The 20,368-nt window shown below is 44.4% G+C and overlaps 1 protein-coding gene across 2 annotated transcripts in view; it reads right to left on the bottom strand.

Annotated features, from left to right (window-relative positions):
* The window catches only part of SMAD3 (SMAD family member 3), a 72,942-nt gene extending 54,885 nt beyond the window's left edge, over nt 1–18,057 (bottom strand). For both annotated transcript variants that reach the window (XM_053988110.1, XM_053988111.1), the window contains exon 1: nt 17,787–18,057. In XM_053988110.1, coding sequence (XP_053844085.1) covers nt 17,787–17,992 — 206 coding nt within the window. In that variant the 5' untranslated portion in view covers nt 17,993–18,057. The remainder of the gene's footprint in view (nt 1–17,786) is intronic.
* Between the last annotated feature and the right edge of the window lie 2,311 nt (nt 18,058–20,368).

Here is a 20,368-nt window from a genome sequence, read left to right as displayed (position 1 = left end):
CAGGCCATGGGGACACCCGTGTTCCACATCCCATCCCTCTCCAACACGAGGCAGATCCCAAGCTTTAATTTAGACTAGAGCAGCAGAAAGGATGTGACTTCACAAGGGCCTTTACCCTCCTGGAGCTGGGTTCAGAAAAGTCCTTTGAAGGCGCACAAGCTACAAGGGCACACAACCCAAAACATTTAAAAAAATCATCACGAGACAAAATTTACCATCATCACCTGATTTAACATCATTTGGTGGGAGCCTTCTACAGGCAGACACAGGGTTAAATTTTCTCTCCAGTGAAAAAGACCCCCACAGAATTAAGGTGCAATCTAGCTTTAAATCTTCTCAAATTTCGTTTAATTCCCTTGTTGGAGGAGAAAGTTGGTTGATAAAAGGTAATTTTCTAAATATAATGCTTTTAGACTTCACTAAAGCAATCAGCTTGGTAAAAATAAACCCACAAAAACAGTTTAGGGCAAAAGAAAACATCTTAAAACAAAAGATATGAGAGTTTGAATCCATTGTTTCTAATAAGACAATGATGAGTGATGTCTGAATCCCAGCAGGGTAAGAAGTATGTTTATAGAAGGGAAAAAGGGAATATTGAAGGATTTGTCAGTCTGGCCAAAAGAGGTAAAATGAAGCAATCCTGTAAGATGACACTGGCCCAATTACAGCTGAAGCACAGTATTTTTATTAATGTGAAGAGATTATTAGTTATTTAAAAAAAAAAAAAAAACCAACAACAACAAAAAAACAAAAAACAAAAACCAAACAAACAAAAAACCCAAACAAACAAACAAAAAAAACCAAAAAAAACCCACAAAAAAAACCAAAAAAAACCCCAACATTGTGGAATGTCTGTCTTGGTATCTTTAAATAAAGACACGATGCATTTCTGAAAGACACACTTGTCCAGGTTACTGATTTCAATAGAGGTCAAAACTCTACCCACAAGCTCTGATTTAAAAGTGCACCATTTACAAGGTATTAGAGTGGGTGGTCCTGTTGCCATAAAGATAAAAAGAGACTCAGAACTGCAGCAAACTCAGAGACAGCCAGAAATGGGATTATGCCTTTTAATGGTGTTCTACCACCGGGCTAAATCAGTGCTGTAACATGAAGCCACATCCTCACCCAGCCCCCGAATGCCTCCTTTTGTTTTACATTTGCTGGCCCAGAGAGATGTGATTACTGGAAACAAGGAGTTAAACTGATTATTAGATGTTCCACTTTCTTTAAAACCCGAAGAAAGGTAGTAAATAGATGTATAGTAAGCAGACTGCAGTCACTGCAAGATGAAAAATCACTTTATGAGCAATCCTACCCAAAATGCTTTTAGAGTACAAAGAAGCAGCGACCTTGCTGGATCTGCTATGAAGAGTGAAAAATAAAATTGAAGCAGTGCTACTGCAGGGAAAGCACTTCTCAGAAACACATGGATGGGACAACAGCTCAGGCAGTGCCACAGCCCTGCACAAGCAGCTGCAGATCTCAGGAAGGGAATTCCAGGGTTAAACTCAGACATGTGATCAGTTCCACAGACTTCCAGGAGGCTCAATCTGGCAAAATTCTTCAGGACAGGCAGGACTTGGAGCACGTGTGAGTGTACCGGGACCATTATTACTCATCCTAAGGCTGCACAGGGCAAAGGAGCTTCCTCCAGCTCCCCATGGACACAGGGGTGGCCATGGGAAGGTTTGCAGGACTGAGTTTGTGGAAATCTTGGTTTTACAAAAGCAGTTCTTGAAGTGGGGAAGGTGATAAAAAAATCCTGAACAACAGAGGACAAAATCACCACCGAAATTTCAGTGTATGTGTTTAGAGAGAAATCTGCACCACATACCCCCCTCCCCCACAGAAAAAAAAGAAAGACAAAAATAAACCATGAAGGGAAGGAAGGAAAAACCTCACGATTTTTAAAAGTTTGTTTTAGGCCTACTGCAGCAACGGCTTCACTTGGCTTTTATCTGCTTTTGTGGTGTCCTCCAGCCCTGGACTGTAAAAGCAAAGTGCTCCACACAGAACCAGCAGAGGGTTTTATAGAGCAGGGTCCTTTGTTACTGCTGAAAATTAGAGACAGGTGTTGATCCCAGAAGGGACAGGAATCGCCATGCACAGGGAACCTGGGAAGCAGAAATACCAGAGGTCCTGAGCCTTTATTACCAAGATAGCTGTAAACTCCTGCCCCAGGCACAAACCAGACCAGTCCGTGAGAAACTTGGCTCTGGTGATGATTCTGCTTCACACACAATTGGAATAAACACTTCCAGATTTCATGTCTCGCAGCACACCATCACTGTTATTCATTATTTGCTAAGAGATGACAGAAAGCAAAGTATCATCAACAAAGGGACAGAAAACTCCACAGCTCCCCCCCAGAATCCTTAGCCTGGCTTTGCACAGCTCCCTCCAGGGTGCAAGTCCAGGCAGTTTTTCCTCTCTGCCTTTCCAAGAGAATAAATGAACAAGTTGAACAGCTTGTGATATTTGCATGACTGCAGCGAGAGCATTGGAACAGTATGAACAGCCAAAGTCTAAAGAGTTTGCAAGGAGTAAAAAGCAGTTTGTGACAAAGCCCTCTGAAGACCGTCACCTTGCTGGAGTTACTGCAAGTATTATTATTAAATCTGTAATGACAAGCAAGCCCTGTCATTTCCACAGTGGGCTCTTTCTACTTATTTCCAGCTCAGAGATAATCCCACTTTTATTAGGTGCTGATCTATCACTTTATGTATTGCAGAGGAAGAGCCCAAATTCCAGGGAATGAGAGGCTTTAGCTGAAATAATTTCATGAGTAGCTTCAGTGAAGGCAAAAAGACAAGGAAAGAAATGCTGCATTGATCAGAGCTGCATATGGACACCAGCACCCGATGGCAACAATATGTTAAAATTAGACAAGATTCTTTTGATGTAAATTAAAGGACAAACATTTTAAGGAGTGTATTTTCAGTACACTCCAGGCTCAATTCCTGTCACTGACATTTGCACGTCCACGTTCTGAAATAGTCTCATCTCTGACAAAACCTGGGGTGCTGCAGCTGATTTTCAGTAAAATAAAAAAGTGTGCCATAAAGTTAGAGCATTTCACATCTGCAATGTCCAACACATCTGGGTCGCAGATTATTGCACATGGGGAGGAAGATTAGGCAACTGCCAGGTAATGTTGCCTCTTGTTCCATTAATTATCTTATCTGTGTGCAAGGAATGCCCGAATTGCAGAGCCAGACTCGTTCAGAAGATGGAGCAGGATTTCATTTATTCGTTGCACAAGGGTCACTCAGCTCCTCACGTTCCACACGACGATGCCAAACCTCTGCTACACCCAGGCAGTTTTGCACCCACATTTGACTTTGTTGTAACACCTTGCTCCAGCACAGAAACGCTTTCAACACTCTGGAAAAGTGCCAGACTAAGGATAATGTAAGAGCTCAAGTTCTTCATTAAAGGACATGGCCACTAACGGGCCACTCACCTCACACAATAAACAGCATTTAGCGTTTTCTTTGAAGGGGACATCAAAAGGCACCGGAGTTTGCATCTTCAGTGCTTGTCACCTTCGGCACAGTCCCCAAATGGCCAACTGCAATGCCTTTTGCATGTGGTTAGGTGCCTATTCACCATGAAATCGTGACAAACCGACCTGCTGCTGAAGCCACAAACTTGTATTGAACAATCCCTGGTAGCGATGGGGACAGGAAACTGCCAGTCCCCGGTGTGGGATGTGAGAAAACAAACCCCTCCAGCACAGTCACACTCTTCAAAGACAAGTGGTTCACCAGTGGGCAACATTCCTGCAGTGGTTTGTAGGTAACAGGGGCTACACTCATTGAAATGGAAACCAGAAATAAAATTATGTTACTGATGCATCATTATCATAATATGGAGAGATATGACAGTATAAAAGTACGTGGAAATCTGACAATTCAGAGCTGTCATTTCTGTTACAATTCATCTGGCTTCCAAACAACTCAGCAGCACAGCCAGTGATGGTCCAAATCCACTCTGCCATTTATTGGCATATGAAGAAAATATTTGGGTTTAAAGTAAAAGATAAAAAATTATTGACAAATAAAAGCAGGGGTTATTGTTATCTCAACTTCCCCCAACATAAAGCCTCTTGCTACACCAAGCTGTATCTGCCAGCCCACTGCACACATTCACAGTGGCTTTTGGCTTCTTCAGCCTGGGAAAAACTTCATTTAGAACTTCCCAAAAGACACCCCCAGGAGCAGATTCACCCCCGTGAGCTGCTGCACAGCACACACAACCAGGGTTTCCTCAGTCACCTTCTTCAGGCCTGAAAACCACAGCAGGAGATATAAATATCGACACATTTTCAACACTTGACTGGCTCTCTCTTCCACTCTTTTGTGCCAGGAGATAACAGCAGAAAGTTAAACTGGAGAAAGGTTATCCTGTGGGCAAGGCAAGGCTGTACACCGAATTCCCAAAGGACTGCCAGCTTCAGGTTAGGCAGCACTCCTCAGTGTCCCTGACAGCCATAAACCCAACTGGATCAGCTTTGTGCAGCACAAGACTTGTCTGCCTCCTGTTGATTCTAAAACCTGCTTATTCTAAAGGGGGTGAGTACCTTGGAGTAGCAACCTCACTTGCTGAAAAAAAAAAAAATTAAATTAAAAAATACCCTTCAAGCTGGCACTGCCTCCAACTCGACGTGAGGTGCAATTTTTAACCAACAGGAATAAGTTATTGAATCACTGGTAGAAAAGTTATGAGCTGTGTCTTGAAATAATCCTTGTCTTCCAAAAATAATTCCTGGGTTATTTAATTTGCAGCAATACATTACATGGGCAGTTACACTGGACCAACTTTCGGCCACCTTTTGACAACACTCAACCCTCAAATGGGCCTAGAAAAATATCCTTCAGAGCTCCAAGTAGCACAGGGACTGCAAAGCAAAATTAAGAATGAAATGTGACACGATTTGTAAAATCAAGAGGTGATCCTAAAGCAGAAGTGTGATCAAGTCTTCTGTGCTTCCCCAGCTCCTCTCACAGTGATGTAAATTCAGAGCTGCTCTGCACGTGCAAAAATGATGGCCCCAAACTCACACAGGTGAAAAATGTGACTTACTGAACTAATAACAAAAATCACCCCCCACTCAGGCTTCAAAGCCAAGAACCTGTGGCTGGATTGTTTTACACATTCACACTGAGTAACTTTGCTTTCAAAACAAAGAACATTTTTGTTCCCTTCCCTGCCCTCCCAATAACCATCTTTCCCTGTTGTTTAAGGTTCTCAGCCACTGCACAAGGGAGAAAAATAATATTTAAACAAAAAAAGCCACTCCAACCCCTAAACAAATAAACAAAAAAAGCACACACAGGAGAATGCAAGTGACAAAGGCACAAAGGAACAAAGAGCCTCTGGGCAGCTGCAGCTCAGGGAACAACTTTGAGCAGCAAGGCCACCCAGCACCAGAGCCCTTCCCAGGAGGGTGCAGGAATGTCACATCCATACCCACCAGGGTACTCCTGAAAATTCCCTCTCCCTGCTTTTATGCCCTTAAAGCAGCTCTGATCAGCATTAGAGCTGACTGGAAAAGCTTTATCCCATTATTTTATTTATGTGGGCATATGTAACACTAAACAAGTGTTTTGTTCCAGTGGTAATAGACCATTACCATTTTTTAATGAAGTTACAATACTTTTTTTCTCCATAGAATGATTAATTAAATACCATGTTCCACTTGAAGCCAATTCTATGGGATACAAATTTTTACATATATATTAAAAAATGTAAATATATACATACACATACAACAAAATAAAAAATTGACCTTAAAATTTTAATGGCCTCTCTCCAGTCCTAAACTTCCTGCTCTCCTCTCTTTTATTGAGGAGCCTGTCAAATGTGCATGATCAATGGCTTCAAGCACAAACAGATCTTTCAGTGACTATCAGACAAATTGGAAACATATAAACTTTGAACACCAACTCAAAAGCCAAATTAATAACAGTGCTCATTAGCTCTACCTCCCACCTTTCCTCTTTCTTATGGAATAGCTGGTCTGGCAGTAGAGCAGAAACTCTGAAATGCCATCCTAAAAACAGAAAGCAAGAAAAGAGGAAAAAGAAAAGGGGAGGGGGGAGAACAGGAACTGAGAGAATAAGCAGAGTGAGAAGCTCTGTAATATAAAACTGTCTCCAGCTTCAAAGTCATCAGCCAATCATAATCCAATAAATGCTATTTTTTCTTTCTAAAATCAGAACACTCCAATGGCTATTTTTATTCCTGTTTAGAAGCAGCTCCCCCAGCAGAGCCTTCAGACCAGCAGAGCCTGGCATGCAAAGCAGGGACTCACAGGACCCCACTTCAGGCCAGCATTTCCAAGACCTTCACTGGTTCCATGGGTCCATTTGTGTCTGGCACCAACTTTGTTTTGCACCACAAATCCCACCAGAGAATAAATGGAGAAGTAAAGGGAGGAAACAGAGGGGATGTTTACATGGAACTATTCTTTCAACCCTGTTTAAGGGTGCTCTCTTCATGAATTTCTATCCATCCAAATGGCTACTCTGTTCTTCCAGAACCCTAATACACATATTTTCCACATGCAGCCACCAGGAACTGCAATATGGATGGGTTTGAATTAAAGCTGGTTCTTGGGTCACTCAAACACTCCAGCAAGGAATTGCTGGGACCCTCAATGTACTGAAAAATCACAAAAGAAAGGCTCCATGCTCATCCTAAGTCTGGAAAATACGGACATAAAATGAAATAACATCTCTTGAGGTGCATCCTCAGCACTTTCTCACTTCTTTTGTGTGGAGAAGCTGTGAATGCCCCACCAGTGGAAGTGTTCCAAGGGAGGCTGGAGGATGCTTTGAGTAAAAGATGTCTCTGGACATACAGGGACAAGATGACCCTGGAAGGTCCCTTCCAATCCACACTGCTCTGAGTCCACAATTCTAAAATGCTAGAGGCTTCTTGCTCTATTTGACCGAAAATTTGTTTCATGACTATAAAATCCCCATCTTAAAAATTACTGGTGTAACACAGAGAGAGCAGCTTTTGAACTAATTCCTGTTTTCCATCAAGACCACAGGAGATGCCACTTCAGTCCTGGATATGGAAAATTGCAGCAGGCCTTAGGATGTCTGCACCACAGTGCCCTTTGCCCCCATTAGCCTCAGCTAAATCAACCCCATTCTCAGGATTTCACTCTCCCCCCATCAGCAAAAGAGGGTAAAAATCCTTCTGCTATGAAGGATTTAAGATCAGAACTCTGGTATCAAATGAGAGGCCACAAATGTTCCCCCTTCAAAAGCACATAATGAAAAGGTCTTTAAGAGGACTCAATGAATATTGTATAGTGAAGATTTATTATTATTATTTTTAAATGGGAGTAACTGCCAGCTTTGGAGCTTAATTGTTCTCCTTCAAGGAAAGTAACCATGTAAAGCACACAGGGAAAAAAATCCAGAGGCTGTTTCCCTCTCAGCTTATCTAAGTAACCTTGACCTCAGATGTTACTTCTCTATCCTTAAATTTAGTGAGGAGATACATTAAATACTGTTTCCCACAGCAGGGCTTCAAATTCATCTTGTTCAATAGCTTTGAAAAGAGCATTTATTTCAAACTTGTAAATGATTTAAAAGAGAGCGTTTAATTAATAATGTTGTTTCCAGCCAGATGGCCAGCTATTAGTTTTCAGTCATCTCATTCAGAACAATTCCCCACAAAGTCTTCAGATGCAAAGGAGCTTTGAAGCTAAGAGATGTGAGTGCTCAACACTCAGAGGCTGCCAAAACATCCAGTAAAAGACACAGCTATAGGTACAGAAATTACACTTTTCCAAGTGGTTTTGCTGCAGGTCGTGGTTGTAAAAGTCCACCAGCAACAGACACACGTTTCTTTCATTTAACATCCTGTATTTGGATGGCATTAAATTCACATATGGCTATAGAATATTACTTAACTGAAAACATGAGGCTACATGTATAGAGTTTCCCCTGGACTTGTGCTAACAGACCTCAGACTGGAGCTCAGGAACAGAACTCTGTGGTATGATGTGTATCAACCAGTCAAAATATTCCATGTGTACAGGAGGCACTGCTACTGAGATGAATAGATAAATATTAGGCAAACCCAGCCAAGGTTTACCACTAAACATCTGTGGAATTCTAATATTCTCACTGACGTAGCACCTACATATTTTCAAAGAGAGCTTCCAACAAAAAATTAAATTTGCTTTCTTAGTACACATGAGATGCTGGGCAGCAGCAGAAAGCTTTTTAAAGCAGCAAGGTAATGGGGTTTGCAACAGGTTTTTAAAATCCTGGGATTTAAAGAGCTTTCCCAACTGTAATTAATTCCCTGACAGGCAAGGACTGCATCTGGGAGGTAGTTAAGGTACAAGCAGGGTGCAGTGTTTTGCTCACAGTTACACAGTGGTGTGGAACAAACCCTGGTATTTTCAGCCTTCCCTAACCACAATGTGCATTCATTATGCAGCAATCCACAAATGAAACCCCATCTTTATTCAGTTATGATTGGGAAAAACAAAGATGCAATTGCAATTCTATACCTGAACTTTCAGCCTGTAGTTCTCCCAAACAAGCAGAACCAGGCTTGGGAAAAAGCTTCAATGATCAGCTGTCTACCTACACACGAGTTATTTATGGCATCTAATTCAGAGCAAAGCTCAACTCAGTTTGCAGAGTGCCAACAGAAATTTACTAGCAACAGAAACCAGTTGAAAAGTTGTATCAGCTCCAAAACGTGGACAGTGATTATCCGCTCTTTAAAATCTGCCATTTTGCTTCATTCTACCACAGTGGTTTCACATCTTCTGGTTTGCACTTTTTACCATTCTTGTGCAAAAACTGGTTATTAAAAAAAAAAAAAAAAAAAAGGTAATTTTGATCAGAAAACAATGACATGAAACAGACCAATAGGACAGATCTGACTGCTGGTGAAGCTTATACTGAGTAAATCAGATAAATTTAGGCCCAAGAAGCAGATATGGAGAAAGATTAGCCACGTCATCTCTACGTCTGCCCATCCCAAGTCTGTGGAACTCTTTCATGGTCATTAATCCAGCATCTCCAGTGCCCAATGGAGTTTTGCTTGAAGGTTCCAGGCCAGCATCAACAACTATTCCAGACTTTTTATCCCACAGGCTGCTGATTGCTGGGAAAGCAGGGACAGATGTCTTTAGCAGACCTTGTGCTCTCCAGAGTTCAAGGCCTGTAATTGTGGGGGGCTTTATCTAGAAAACATTCCTGCTTCCTGAGCTTGTGAAGCTGTGAGGCAGGGCAGGGGCACATTGGAATAATGGCTCCACCACTGGTTTGAAAGCCATTTAAAATGGTTAAAAAAAGGAGAAAAACGAACACAGAACAGCCCAATGCTGCCTTCTGCCCAGACACAGCATCACCCACTCCAGAGGTACCTCAGCCACAAATGTGGAGGGTCTCTGCCCAGCAAACCCTCACCGAAATATGACTGAACTCCTCTGAAAATCAAATGTTTTGCAGAGAAGTATCATTTTCATCAAACTTCCAGCTAAACTCTGCCTGGCTTCCTGCCAGATTTCCAGCCCAGGCCTGAGAAGTCCAGTCCTCCTGGGGCTGGAGCCCCCAGGTCTCACAGGCTCTGCTGGGCAGGCTTCAAATCCTGCAAAGAACCCACAGAAGCCACCAAATCCCTGAATTTAAAAGAGAAAAGTGGACAATATTCAGCCCATGAACACCCCTCCCCTGTTTTCAGTTCACCGCTTTCCTGTGCTGGCCTGACTCTCCTTTCACTTGCCTGAAAATTGGAGGTAAATTTACTGAAATCCATGTAACTACACAAACACAAGAAGAGTGGGAAAAGCTTCCAGCTGCTTATTAGCCTTTCATTTAGACTGAGTGCTTTTTAAACACTGATAGGATTTTTCAGATACTGTCTGTCACACATGTTCTGCAAACTGGCTCTGCCTCTTGAGTCCAGGGGAACAACAATTTGTTCAACAAATAATAAGGACCTTTCTGTACAGTTCCACATGTATGGAAACCACAGACTTTGTGTCCCTATGAAAAAAAACTCACATCTGGTCTTGCTCAGAATAACAGAATTAAAGGTTCTTGCAGTTGGGTCTTGTCTTCCCACACAGCAACACTAAAATTCCACTTAATGGAGGGAAAGGAAATTTGGATAAAAAAGAATTCTCCAGCTGTTAAGTAGATAAAGTAACAACAGTCACACATTCAACACAGAAAGAGAGGCACTCTCACGTGCCACAGATGTCCTCTCAGCCCAACATTTTTGTGAACCTTAACTGTTCTCCATGTGTGAAGATTAAGTGAATTTCTCTTTTCATGTTCAAGCAACTAAAACAGGAAGGACAAAGTTTCTCCTCTTTTGTTGTGAAAAAGGAGAGTCAGTGTCAGCATCCATCATTCAGCCACTGCTGCCTGCAGCTTCACCACAAAGGAGGAAATTTCTGTTTTGACTTCCTTTTTAAAAAAAGACTGAGTTATGGTTAATGAACGTCATCACGGCAGAGAGAAACTCCGACCTTTCCTATGACGCAATCTGTGAGGGAAATTTACTGCAATTCTCAACTGCAAATTAAGTGAGCTAAGGAGGGTTCCACCCACTACTGTCACCCTGAGAACCCTGGAGAAAGCAAGAACCCCAGGGAGAGGATCCTGCCACGTCACCCACTGCCCTCCCTCTCTCCAGGATTGACACCCCTCGTTTTCCGTAAGCTGATCCGTGGTCCCATCACGGGGTCAGGCACCCAGCCCACCTGTGCAGGTGCTCCAGGACAATTTGGGCACACACAGAGCACAGCTGCACCACCTGGAACGTGTCCCCTCCTTGCCCTCATCACCCAGTGCTGAACAGCAAGTGAGCTGTGGGGGCTTTTTTTGTGACATACAAAATTTATCAGGATCACCTCTTCACCTTTCCTAGACTCACACAGGCTCCACTTCTCACGGGCAGGTTTCCCTGGAGTTTTAAGCACATTTTTTCATGAGGCTCACCAGTCAGAGGTATGATCCATGTCTTCCAAGCAGCACACACAGAAACCTCCCTTGCTGCTGAAAGAACAAATCTGGGTATCTGGAACTGTGTGGCTACAATATGTTAGGTTTTAGCTAACCAAGATTTCCTACTGGAGCTCAGATGATCCCTGGGTGACACTTTAAAAAGCAGGGTGTTATTTCTTACCTGGCTGGGCTCTTGTGAAGTTAAGGGTTACCCTTGGCTTTATTTGGTTGGGTTTTTAATAGGGCTGCTATTACTATGCAGGAATAGTTTATTCCAACTCACATTTGTGTCCTCTGAGGAGCTGAGTCTTTAAGACAGAAAAAAAGAGCTCTGGCTTTGTATTGTTTGTACAGAGGCACGGTACCTGGAGCAGTCAAACTTCCCCAAGGGCAAGTCCCACCACTCTGGGGGCAAAGAGATGCCAGCAAATGAGGATCAGGTCTGAAAGGCTTCAAAAGCAGCATTACTGCAACAATCCACACATTACCGGCTCCTCAGCTACACAAAGCTGTGCAATTATCACCAATTCCAAAAGGAATCAACAAACGCCTGCTGGACCTGATGGAGTCACCCCCTGAACTGCAGGGTCTGGACAAGAACCTCTGTCCTGGCTTCACTCCCCTCGCTCCTGTCCCTCCCTTCCCTGCCCATCAGCACAGGCAGCTCGGGACTGGAAAAGGGTTTTTTTACAAACACATCACGGCAGACAAGGACAAAAGTTAATTAGGACTATTCATAAGCCTGGCTGGAGGAGTGCTGCATCCCATCCCTGAAAATTTAATTGCACTCAGTAGAGGAAAGCTAAAACATAGTAATCATAAAAAAACCCCAACAACAGAAAGAGATAATTTGGGAATAAAAACTGATTTCAATTTAATTCGAGCACTTGTTGGCCCTATTTATTTCATCAAGTAGTTCATGCAGGATAATGGCTTTACTGTGCATCTAGCAGCATTAGAAGTTCCTAATAAATTAACAAGTGAAAATTAATGGCTGCTCAGTCCATTAAATCTCGTTAATTTTATTTTTGTTTTAATAATATAGCAATCACAAATTTACATTATTAAACCAATATTTATTAGAAGAACTCGTTTTAATTGGATCCCTGATGTGATAATCCTGTACAGTGTGTATTTCTTTATTTCATCAATTTTTTGCATTTATTTCTCATTATATTTAAATGACTGCGATATTCAGGGTCTTTTCCTAATACCATGAAAGTTAAGCAACCATTTTAAACATTTTATTTCACACAGATCCAACACTTACTACACAATATAATGAGAACATCATGAGTCCCTTCAGAAGCTATTTTAACTCTTCTAGTCTCTTGAGAAAGGGCAGAAGAATGAAAGACAGAGATAGGAATATCTGAAAGCATCTTAACACATGGTAAAATCCATTTTAGCCGCTCACTGTCCTGGATAAACATTCCAGTTGTTTTCCAAGACAGAAGGAGATTTATCACTAGTTTTAACGCAAAGTGTGAGCTGCCCTGCACAACTCAGGTAAAAAAAAAATATATATATATATATTGGCAAAAGGGTTTGAATTGTAATGACTGCATGAGAAATTACAAATCTGAGGAGACACCTTAATAGAGGGCTGCTGTGCTATTCCAGCAGCAACTCTTTTGAGGGGAGGGAACATAACTCCTCCCCAGCCTCCCTCCTCTCCCAGCCCCTTGTCTCTGCCACAATAACTGAGTGTGTAGCTGCTCCCTAACTGGTTGTACCAACATTATTGCCCCAGCCTGACAGCAGAGCTTTGTTTTTGGAAATACAACAACTCCACACACATCACCCAGGCTGATGTAAGAGGCAGGAATAAGTACAAGGCAGGGAGAAAAAGTTGGAGGGGCTGCAGGGAGCAGAAACCTGTGCCCAGAAAAAGGGGATTGATCTGTGGGGAGATGAGAAAGGCACTGATGGACAAGCAGGACTGCAGGCAGAAAGTCATGGAAGCACACAGAAAAAGCAGAATTGGAAGGGACCCCCAAGTGTCACCGAGTCCAACTCCTGGCCCTGCACAGGACCGTGCCAAGAGTCACACCCTGTGCCCAAGAGCACTGCCCAAACGCTCCTGGAGCTCTGTCAGGCTCATGTGCACTCACGGTACCTTCACCTGCAGAGTCCCTGAGGCCACCACAGCTGGGCCGTGGGGCAGCCCTCGGTGCCACAGCCGATGAGGGCACTGCAGCAGCACAAAGGTTGGGCAGGGCTGTAAGACCTGCCCATAAAGCTCGGGCAGGACAGAGGTCACTGACACGGCTTTGCAGCAGGAATATCCCCAGCAGGATGGAGCTGAGCAGGGTGATGGCAGCCCGAGGTGTTTGCACACAGGGACTGGGCTGTAACCACCCCTGCACACCAGGGCTAAGCCCCTGCAGGCACTCCCAGACAAGGCCATGGAATATCAAAGCTCCTCACACTCAGGGACAGAAAACTGAAAACGAAGTAGCTTGAAATTGGCATTGAAAAACATATAAATTTGCACATGGACACACAAAGCTGTGACTGATCCTTTGCTGCTTACTGCAGTCAGAAGGGCAGCAGTCCCCAAAGAAGAGTGTGGAATCAGAATATCCCAAGCTCGAAGGGACCCACAGGGAGCAAGTCCAGTGACCCCAAAATCACACTGTAGTGTGAAACCACAACATCCTTCAGGGTCTTGCAGACAGCCTCTGCCACTTAACATCCTCAGAGTTTTCCTGGTATCACCTCAAACCTAAGAACACGATCAAGGCCTGTAAATATTGTGTGGTCAACTCCCAATACAAGAGAAGCCGTGCTCACACCCAAGATGTTCCTGAAATACTTATGTTCCTTCTTTATTATCATTATGCATTAAGTTCCTTGTGTATTATCCATGGTTTTCCCCACCAAAATGTAAATCATTTAAGGAACACCTTGTTCAGTGGCATTTAAGAAGCAAATGTGCCATGTTTCAATTTTAATTGGTACATTCTACCCTTATCAGATGAGTTCCACAAGAAATAACACCCACCTCTCTTCAAAACTGTTTTCTAAATTAAAAAAAAAACCCACCACTTAAAAGAAGGTGTTCCTTACATACAGGAATCCTGGCTCCCCTAAAACCACTGGTGATACCAAAACAAATAAATACAGTAATGAGTTCAAAAGAAAAATGTGCATATGAAAATATACTGCAAAATGTCAGGAGATTTATGTCTTTGTGTGTGTAGCACCATTAAAGCTCATGAAACAAAGCATTTACTATCATAAAACAAGACTGTAGATACTGCACAGCCTGTAGAAATTACTGAGTGCCCATCACACGGTCTGTTTTCGGCAGATCAGACTCTAAAAATGTTGAGTTCAACACTCATCACACTTCATTTGCAGGGCAAATGCTGCTGGTTTCTCAGGTGCACAAAACGGCCTCTCTTCTGCTCAGAACACTGTCAGAAACTCAGGTTTTTGCAGGTTTGTATGAATGTCAGATGTAGATGCCATTCTGACCACATTTTTGGGTCTCCGAAGAGAACAGAGCCACCAAAAATCCTGCGAGCAGCTGGAGCAGATCACTGCCTGCTCACAGAGCAAAGCTGAGAGGCCACAAACACCCAGCTGCCTGTGCTGGGTAGGTGTTAATGGCACACTTGTGCCCAGGTTGGTCTGAAAAGTGATAAAAATGCTCATCCTGAAAGCTGGGCTTTCAAGATAACGCAACTGTGACAAAGGGTGCATTTTAATGGGCAGAAGAATGTGCGTTCTCAACTTTTATCACCCAATACAGGATGGAAAAAGCTTTCTGCCAGGGAGACCGGACTCACTAGGTCAGCTCTGACACCAAGGGCCACCAGCCCGGGGCACAGAGGTTTAAAGAAAGGTCCTGCTGGGGCAGGATGGGCTTTGGCAGCTGTGCCCAGAGGAGGGAAGGGAGATCCTCTAAAGGAGCCGTCCTGTGCAGCAGCACCACCAGAAACCATCAGATGGTCTGAGACCAGAGTTTTTCAGGTGGAAATGACTTCCTCCTCCAGCAGTAAAAGCATGGAAGGAAAAATCCTTCTTGCCAGGAGAGTTACTGAAATCCTTGAAGGCCTCTCCAGGCCTTTTGCTGCCTGCACAAGTTCTCCCAACAGAAAACCTGGGGTGTCTGTCACACCACCTCAGAAATGGAGCATTTGGAGAAGTAATACATGCTGAGCAAATACACAAGCAAATAAACTAATCCCTGTTTACTAATCTGTCAGGAGATAGTACGTGTTTCCAGATCCCAGCAGATAAACATGACAGCAGGAATACATTTGTTATTCTAATTCCTTAGCCCTACAACAAAACAAATATTTTTTCCTTGTCCTTTCTCCAAACAACCCCACCTGATCAGTCCAGGAATTTGCTGTGTAGCCCTCATTCCCACAAGCAATGTTTCTGCAAAGCTCGAGCCCTTTTCCATGTGAAACTTGCTCTGTCTCATGGATACAATAGCTAATTTTGGACTTACCCTGCTCCTGCTGGGCCAGAGTCATCACTGGCATGGCTCCACTGTAATTCAGTCTACTGATGCATTACAGACAATGCACAACATGAGCTAATCCTTAATGATGCTTTTCCCCCCTTTCCCCCCTCCCCAACATATTATTTGAGTAAATAGTAAAATGACATACGTAAAAATTATTAAATGAAAAAAAACAAACAGCAAACGAAAACCACGCTAAAATCGTCTTGCAAACACTAATTTCACATGACACTGTAATCAGATTCACAGACACATTAGGACAAGCAGTGCAGCCCAGAGGAAAAGGCACAGCTCTTAAAGTCACAAGGCCTGGTCAGAGCTGCAGCTCTGCACTGATTTCAGGGAGACTGTTCCATGTTCCCACACCATTCCCCAACCTCTGACACACAGATGTTAACATCTCAGCACAGAAAACCTAACCACGGTCATTTCTAAACAATAAAAAAAGCAGATATTAAGTTGTGTTTAAAAACTAATGCCAAGGTATAAGGGGCTCCCACCAAGACAGGCTGATGCCTCCCCCATACCAAGGTTTAAGATCTGTAGGATCCAGGCTCGGTGTCATAAATTAACATGAAATGTTTTAATTTCTGCACAGATTTTCTTTAACAGAGGAGGGACAGTCAGGACAATCTTTGAAGGTGTGTATGCATGACTTGTGATATATGTTTGTGTTTTTATTTTCAAACGTTACCTTTTTTTCCTCTAATAAAGCACTGTGTTTGGCCCAACACTTTTCTTCCTTTAAATCATAAATTATCAAATCCTTCCTTATCTAAACCACCTTGTTAGGAGTCACAGAAGTTCCACGGGCCTTCATGCTCTGCTCCCTAACGGGTCAGCATCAGCCAGGGACAATACCCAGGTCAGAGCAGCAGGGCTGCTCCAGCAATTTTCTTCTTTTGAAATGGGAAATATTTCAGGGAAGTGCTTTAAATGGTAAATATTTCAGGGAATTATCTACGTGGAAAGCACGCTGCTTACCAAGAACTTGAAAAATACAGGTTTTAAGGCATTTGTACTGCGTGGTGGCTCTACAGGTTTTGATTTCTGCTTCAAGTAGAAGCCGGAGCAACTCTAACAAAGGCTGAGAGCTCTCATTTGCATTACTGGCCAAAATCTTAGCCACAGTCATTCAGCCCCAAAAAAAGATAAGGAGGCTTTATTTTTCCTTTAAAAAAAACCACTGCAGTTGTTGGAAGAAAATTTTAGGAGCTCCAAACATCCACATTTCTAAGCTACTTGCTTCACTTTTTCATGCAACAGATGCTGCTTTGTATCAGCTCCTGCATATTAAATCATTCTGACAAGCAAGAAAGCATACATTTGTTTGTGCCAGAGAGAAGCATGAATACACACACACACACAGATATCTTCTCACGCAGAAGCACACAATTATGCAGCATTCAAATATTTGGGATGAACTTTGGCCTTTGCTTAAAAAAAAAAAAAAAAAAAAAAAGTGTACTCTCAAACAACAATCAGGAACAGACCCAGCAGTCATCTGGCTGAGCTCACAGAAATAATCAACAATCTGCAGCAATAAAACACCACTTGTGGGCAGCCATTTGAAACTTACTTGGAAAATTATTCTTAGATGGGATAGTTTAATACACGTCTTTTATGATTTATGATGGCCCTATGGATCGAGTTCGGAATTGAGACTAAATAGAAATTCTGTGTTCATTCAAAAAATGGAAGAAAAATAATCAGTTATATTCACCCTCACATGTGTGGGTTTTTTTTTTTTTTGCACTTCAAACGACCTCCTTCAGCTCTGCCATTTGCATTCCCGATTTAAAAAGTAACTCGAAAACATCAGCAGAGCAGGGCTGTAAATCACCCCTTCAGAGGAGTAATAAGAGGCCAAACAACCCAAACAAAACCGTTTTCCTGACGCACTAATCACAAGAAAATCTTAATGCAACAGCACTTGAGAACACGCTGAAACTTCTGACAATGAGAGCACCCTCAGTGAGTGGAACTGATCCGCAGCGCTTCCAACTTTTTGTTTGTTTGTTTTTTTATGATCTCGGTTCGAGGCATATTTTCTCCACTACGTTCTCTCTCTCTCGTTACTACAGAGTAATTCAATTCTGTAGCCACTTACGGGGGTTTTTCTTAACTAGATAAGGAGCAGGCAGAGAGGACCAGCACCGCACCGAGCGCGGCAGGGCCGGTACGCAAACCAAGCCCTGTCCCGGCCGTGCCGGAGCTCGGGGGTCCCTGCGGGTCCCTCGGGGTCCCGCTGCTCCCCCGCACCCCGCAGGGCCCCGGGAGCCGCGCCCTCCTCACCCCGGTACCTGGGGATGGTGATGCACTTGGTGTTGATGTTCTGCGTGGTGATCGCCTTCTCCAGCTCGTCCAGCTGCCCCGTCTTCTTCAGCTTCTTCACCAGGCTCTTCACCGCCTTCTCGCACCATTTCTCCTCCTGCCCGTTCTGCTCGCCTTTCTTCCAGCCCAGGAGCCGCTTGACGATGGGAGGAGTGAAGGGCAGGATGGAGGACATGCTGGCTGTGCCGGCAGCGCCCGCCGCCGGCTCCGCGCTCTGCCCGCCGCCCCCCGCGCTCGCCCCGCCGCCTCACACCGGGCGGCCCTGCCCGGCCCGGCCGCTCCCCGCCCGCCGCTCCCTCAGCGCCGCGGGCCCGCGGCTCCAAACTTTGCCCGGAGTTCGCCGCCTCTCCCCGGCGGCGGCGGCGGCGGCAGCTCCCTCCTCCTCCCCCTCCTGCCCCGCTCTGTGTGCGCGGAGAGGCGCCCACTCCAGCTCATTCCCAGTCTGTCTCTCATGCAAATTGCCTGCTGGCCGCCCCGGCCCGGCTTCCACCCCCTCCTTCCCTCCCAAACACGCCGCCGAGGGAGGGAGGGAGGGAGGATGGAAGGAGGGCGGGGAGGCGGCCGGCCCGCCGGGAACTCCGCGCCTCCATCGCCGCCCGCGGAGGCCCCGGCTTCCCTGAGGGGGATCGCGCTCCGCGGGGCCCACGGGGAGGGCAGAAAAGCCCAGGAGCAGGACAAGGAGAGGTGCCCGGACAAACCCCACCGAGGGCAGGCAGGAAAATAAACACAAGTGTAAAGCCCCACAAGTGTAAAGCCCGCTCAGTGAGGGGAAGGGGACAAGAGGGTCCGCAGCGTGGCTGCGGCCCCTGCCACAGGCATTTCGTCCATGGAAAGGTGCGTTCCCACACAGATACCTGAACACAGCTCGGCCAGCCGTGCTCAGACAATCAGCTGCTTTTTGTTCCAACTCCTTTAATTTACTATTCCATTCCCTCATCTTTCCACCCCGAGCAACAGGTACCCGAATAATTTTTGCCCTGTATCAGACAAAAAGGACACCCTGGAGGTGTTTACCGCCGGAGCTGGTCAGAAATTCTCAGACGGAATATTTTTGTCAGAGGACGGCAGTTTGTTCACATCTAGGTGTTTTGTAGAGATGCTTCGGTTTGGGCTGACTCAGGGTGGCATCCAGGTACATTTCCCGTTTTGAACTTTCCATCACTGGGCAGACTGGGTTGTCGCACTCCCCGGTCTCAAGCACGCTGAAAGGCAGCCCAGGTCCTAAAAAACCATATAATTATAAACTTTAGCTCCTCAAAGCAGCAGTTCTCTCTTAAACTACCCCAAAATGGTGCTGAGCAAGGACCTGCAGAGTCACCAGGTGCCTCCAACCAGGCTGGTTCCTTTTCTCAACTCCAGCTGCATCTCATCTCCCTACGGCAGCTGCCCAGGAGCAACAAGGTGAAAGTTTTGTGGGACTTGGCTCCCGAATTCTGAGTTTTCAAGCTGAGATACGCTTCCCAGTTTTCTCCATCCTATCGGAACGGACGGCGGTGAGCCCGAATTTGGGAAGCCTGCGGGGCTGCTCGGCAGCTCCCAGACACGCGGGCTCTTGCCAACCCACATTCTCATATTCCAGGATCCAGAGTAACCCAGTGGGGAGACTCCTCGAAAGCCGGCATCCCAAACCTCCCCGTGCCTGTGGATTTGGAGCAGCCAGCCATCCAGATTGCCTCGTGGCAACTCAGGAACCGATGGCATCACGCAGCGTCTGAGGCAACTGCCTTGGCTTTCACAGGCACTTCAAACACAGGCTTTTATTCCAAATTGACAGTACCAGTTTCTACAATATTAATACTGGATACAAATTAAATATGCCCTTCTCTCTCTTTTTTTTCCTTCAGCATTCTCATATTATTCCCAACATGCATTCCCTGAGTGTCTTGAATTTTGGAGGCTCACCACTAAAATTTTGGACTGTTGCCCAGGCCCAGTTTTTGGCTGCTTTGGTTGAGATGCCTGAAGTACAAAGATGTGGAACCCCAGATGTGATGTAGATGATCCCAACATCATTTGAGGAAATATCTCCTCAATACCTCTAAAGCACTGAAAAAAAAATTATGGATACTATTTACACTAAAAGCAGGATGCCTCAATTACTGACTTGCTGTATGTTTGTGTTTTTCTGAAAAGGCCAAGTTTCTGATAGTTTGTGATTATTTAAAGGTCTGAAATCTTATTTAAAAGTTGTTCACAACTTTAGAAAATGGCTTGAATATGTGAACCAAGTGAAACACAGATGGGGAAGTTAAATACATTTTTTTAATGCAGAAATACATTCTTACTACATTTTGAAATGGGGTGAAGTTAAATAATCTTTTTCTATTTTCTCAATTCTTGGCCCAGCACATTTTGCAAGCCCAGAGGCTGAAGGACCTGCCTCAGACCTGGTAAGTCCATATTACATCAGGGTGATCTAAGAGCAGATTTCTCTTCTGAAGACCAACATTTCTTTCAGGCTCTTTTGGATAGAAAACCACAGGCACCATTCCATGCTCTTTTCATCCAGAAAGATTTGATAATACTCAAATCTCATCGCTACACTCAGAAT

Source organism: Vidua macroura, chromosome 12 (assembly GCF_024509145.1).
Source record: "Vidua macroura isolate BioBank_ID:100142 chromosome 12, ASM2450914v1, whole genome shotgun sequence".
NCBI classification, from domain to species: domain Eukaryota; kingdom Metazoa; phylum Chordata; class Aves; order Passeriformes; family Viduidae; genus Vidua; species Vidua macroura.
The sequence above is the reverse complement of the archived record's forward strand: the minus strand, read 5'-3'. Positions and strand labels throughout refer to the sequence as shown.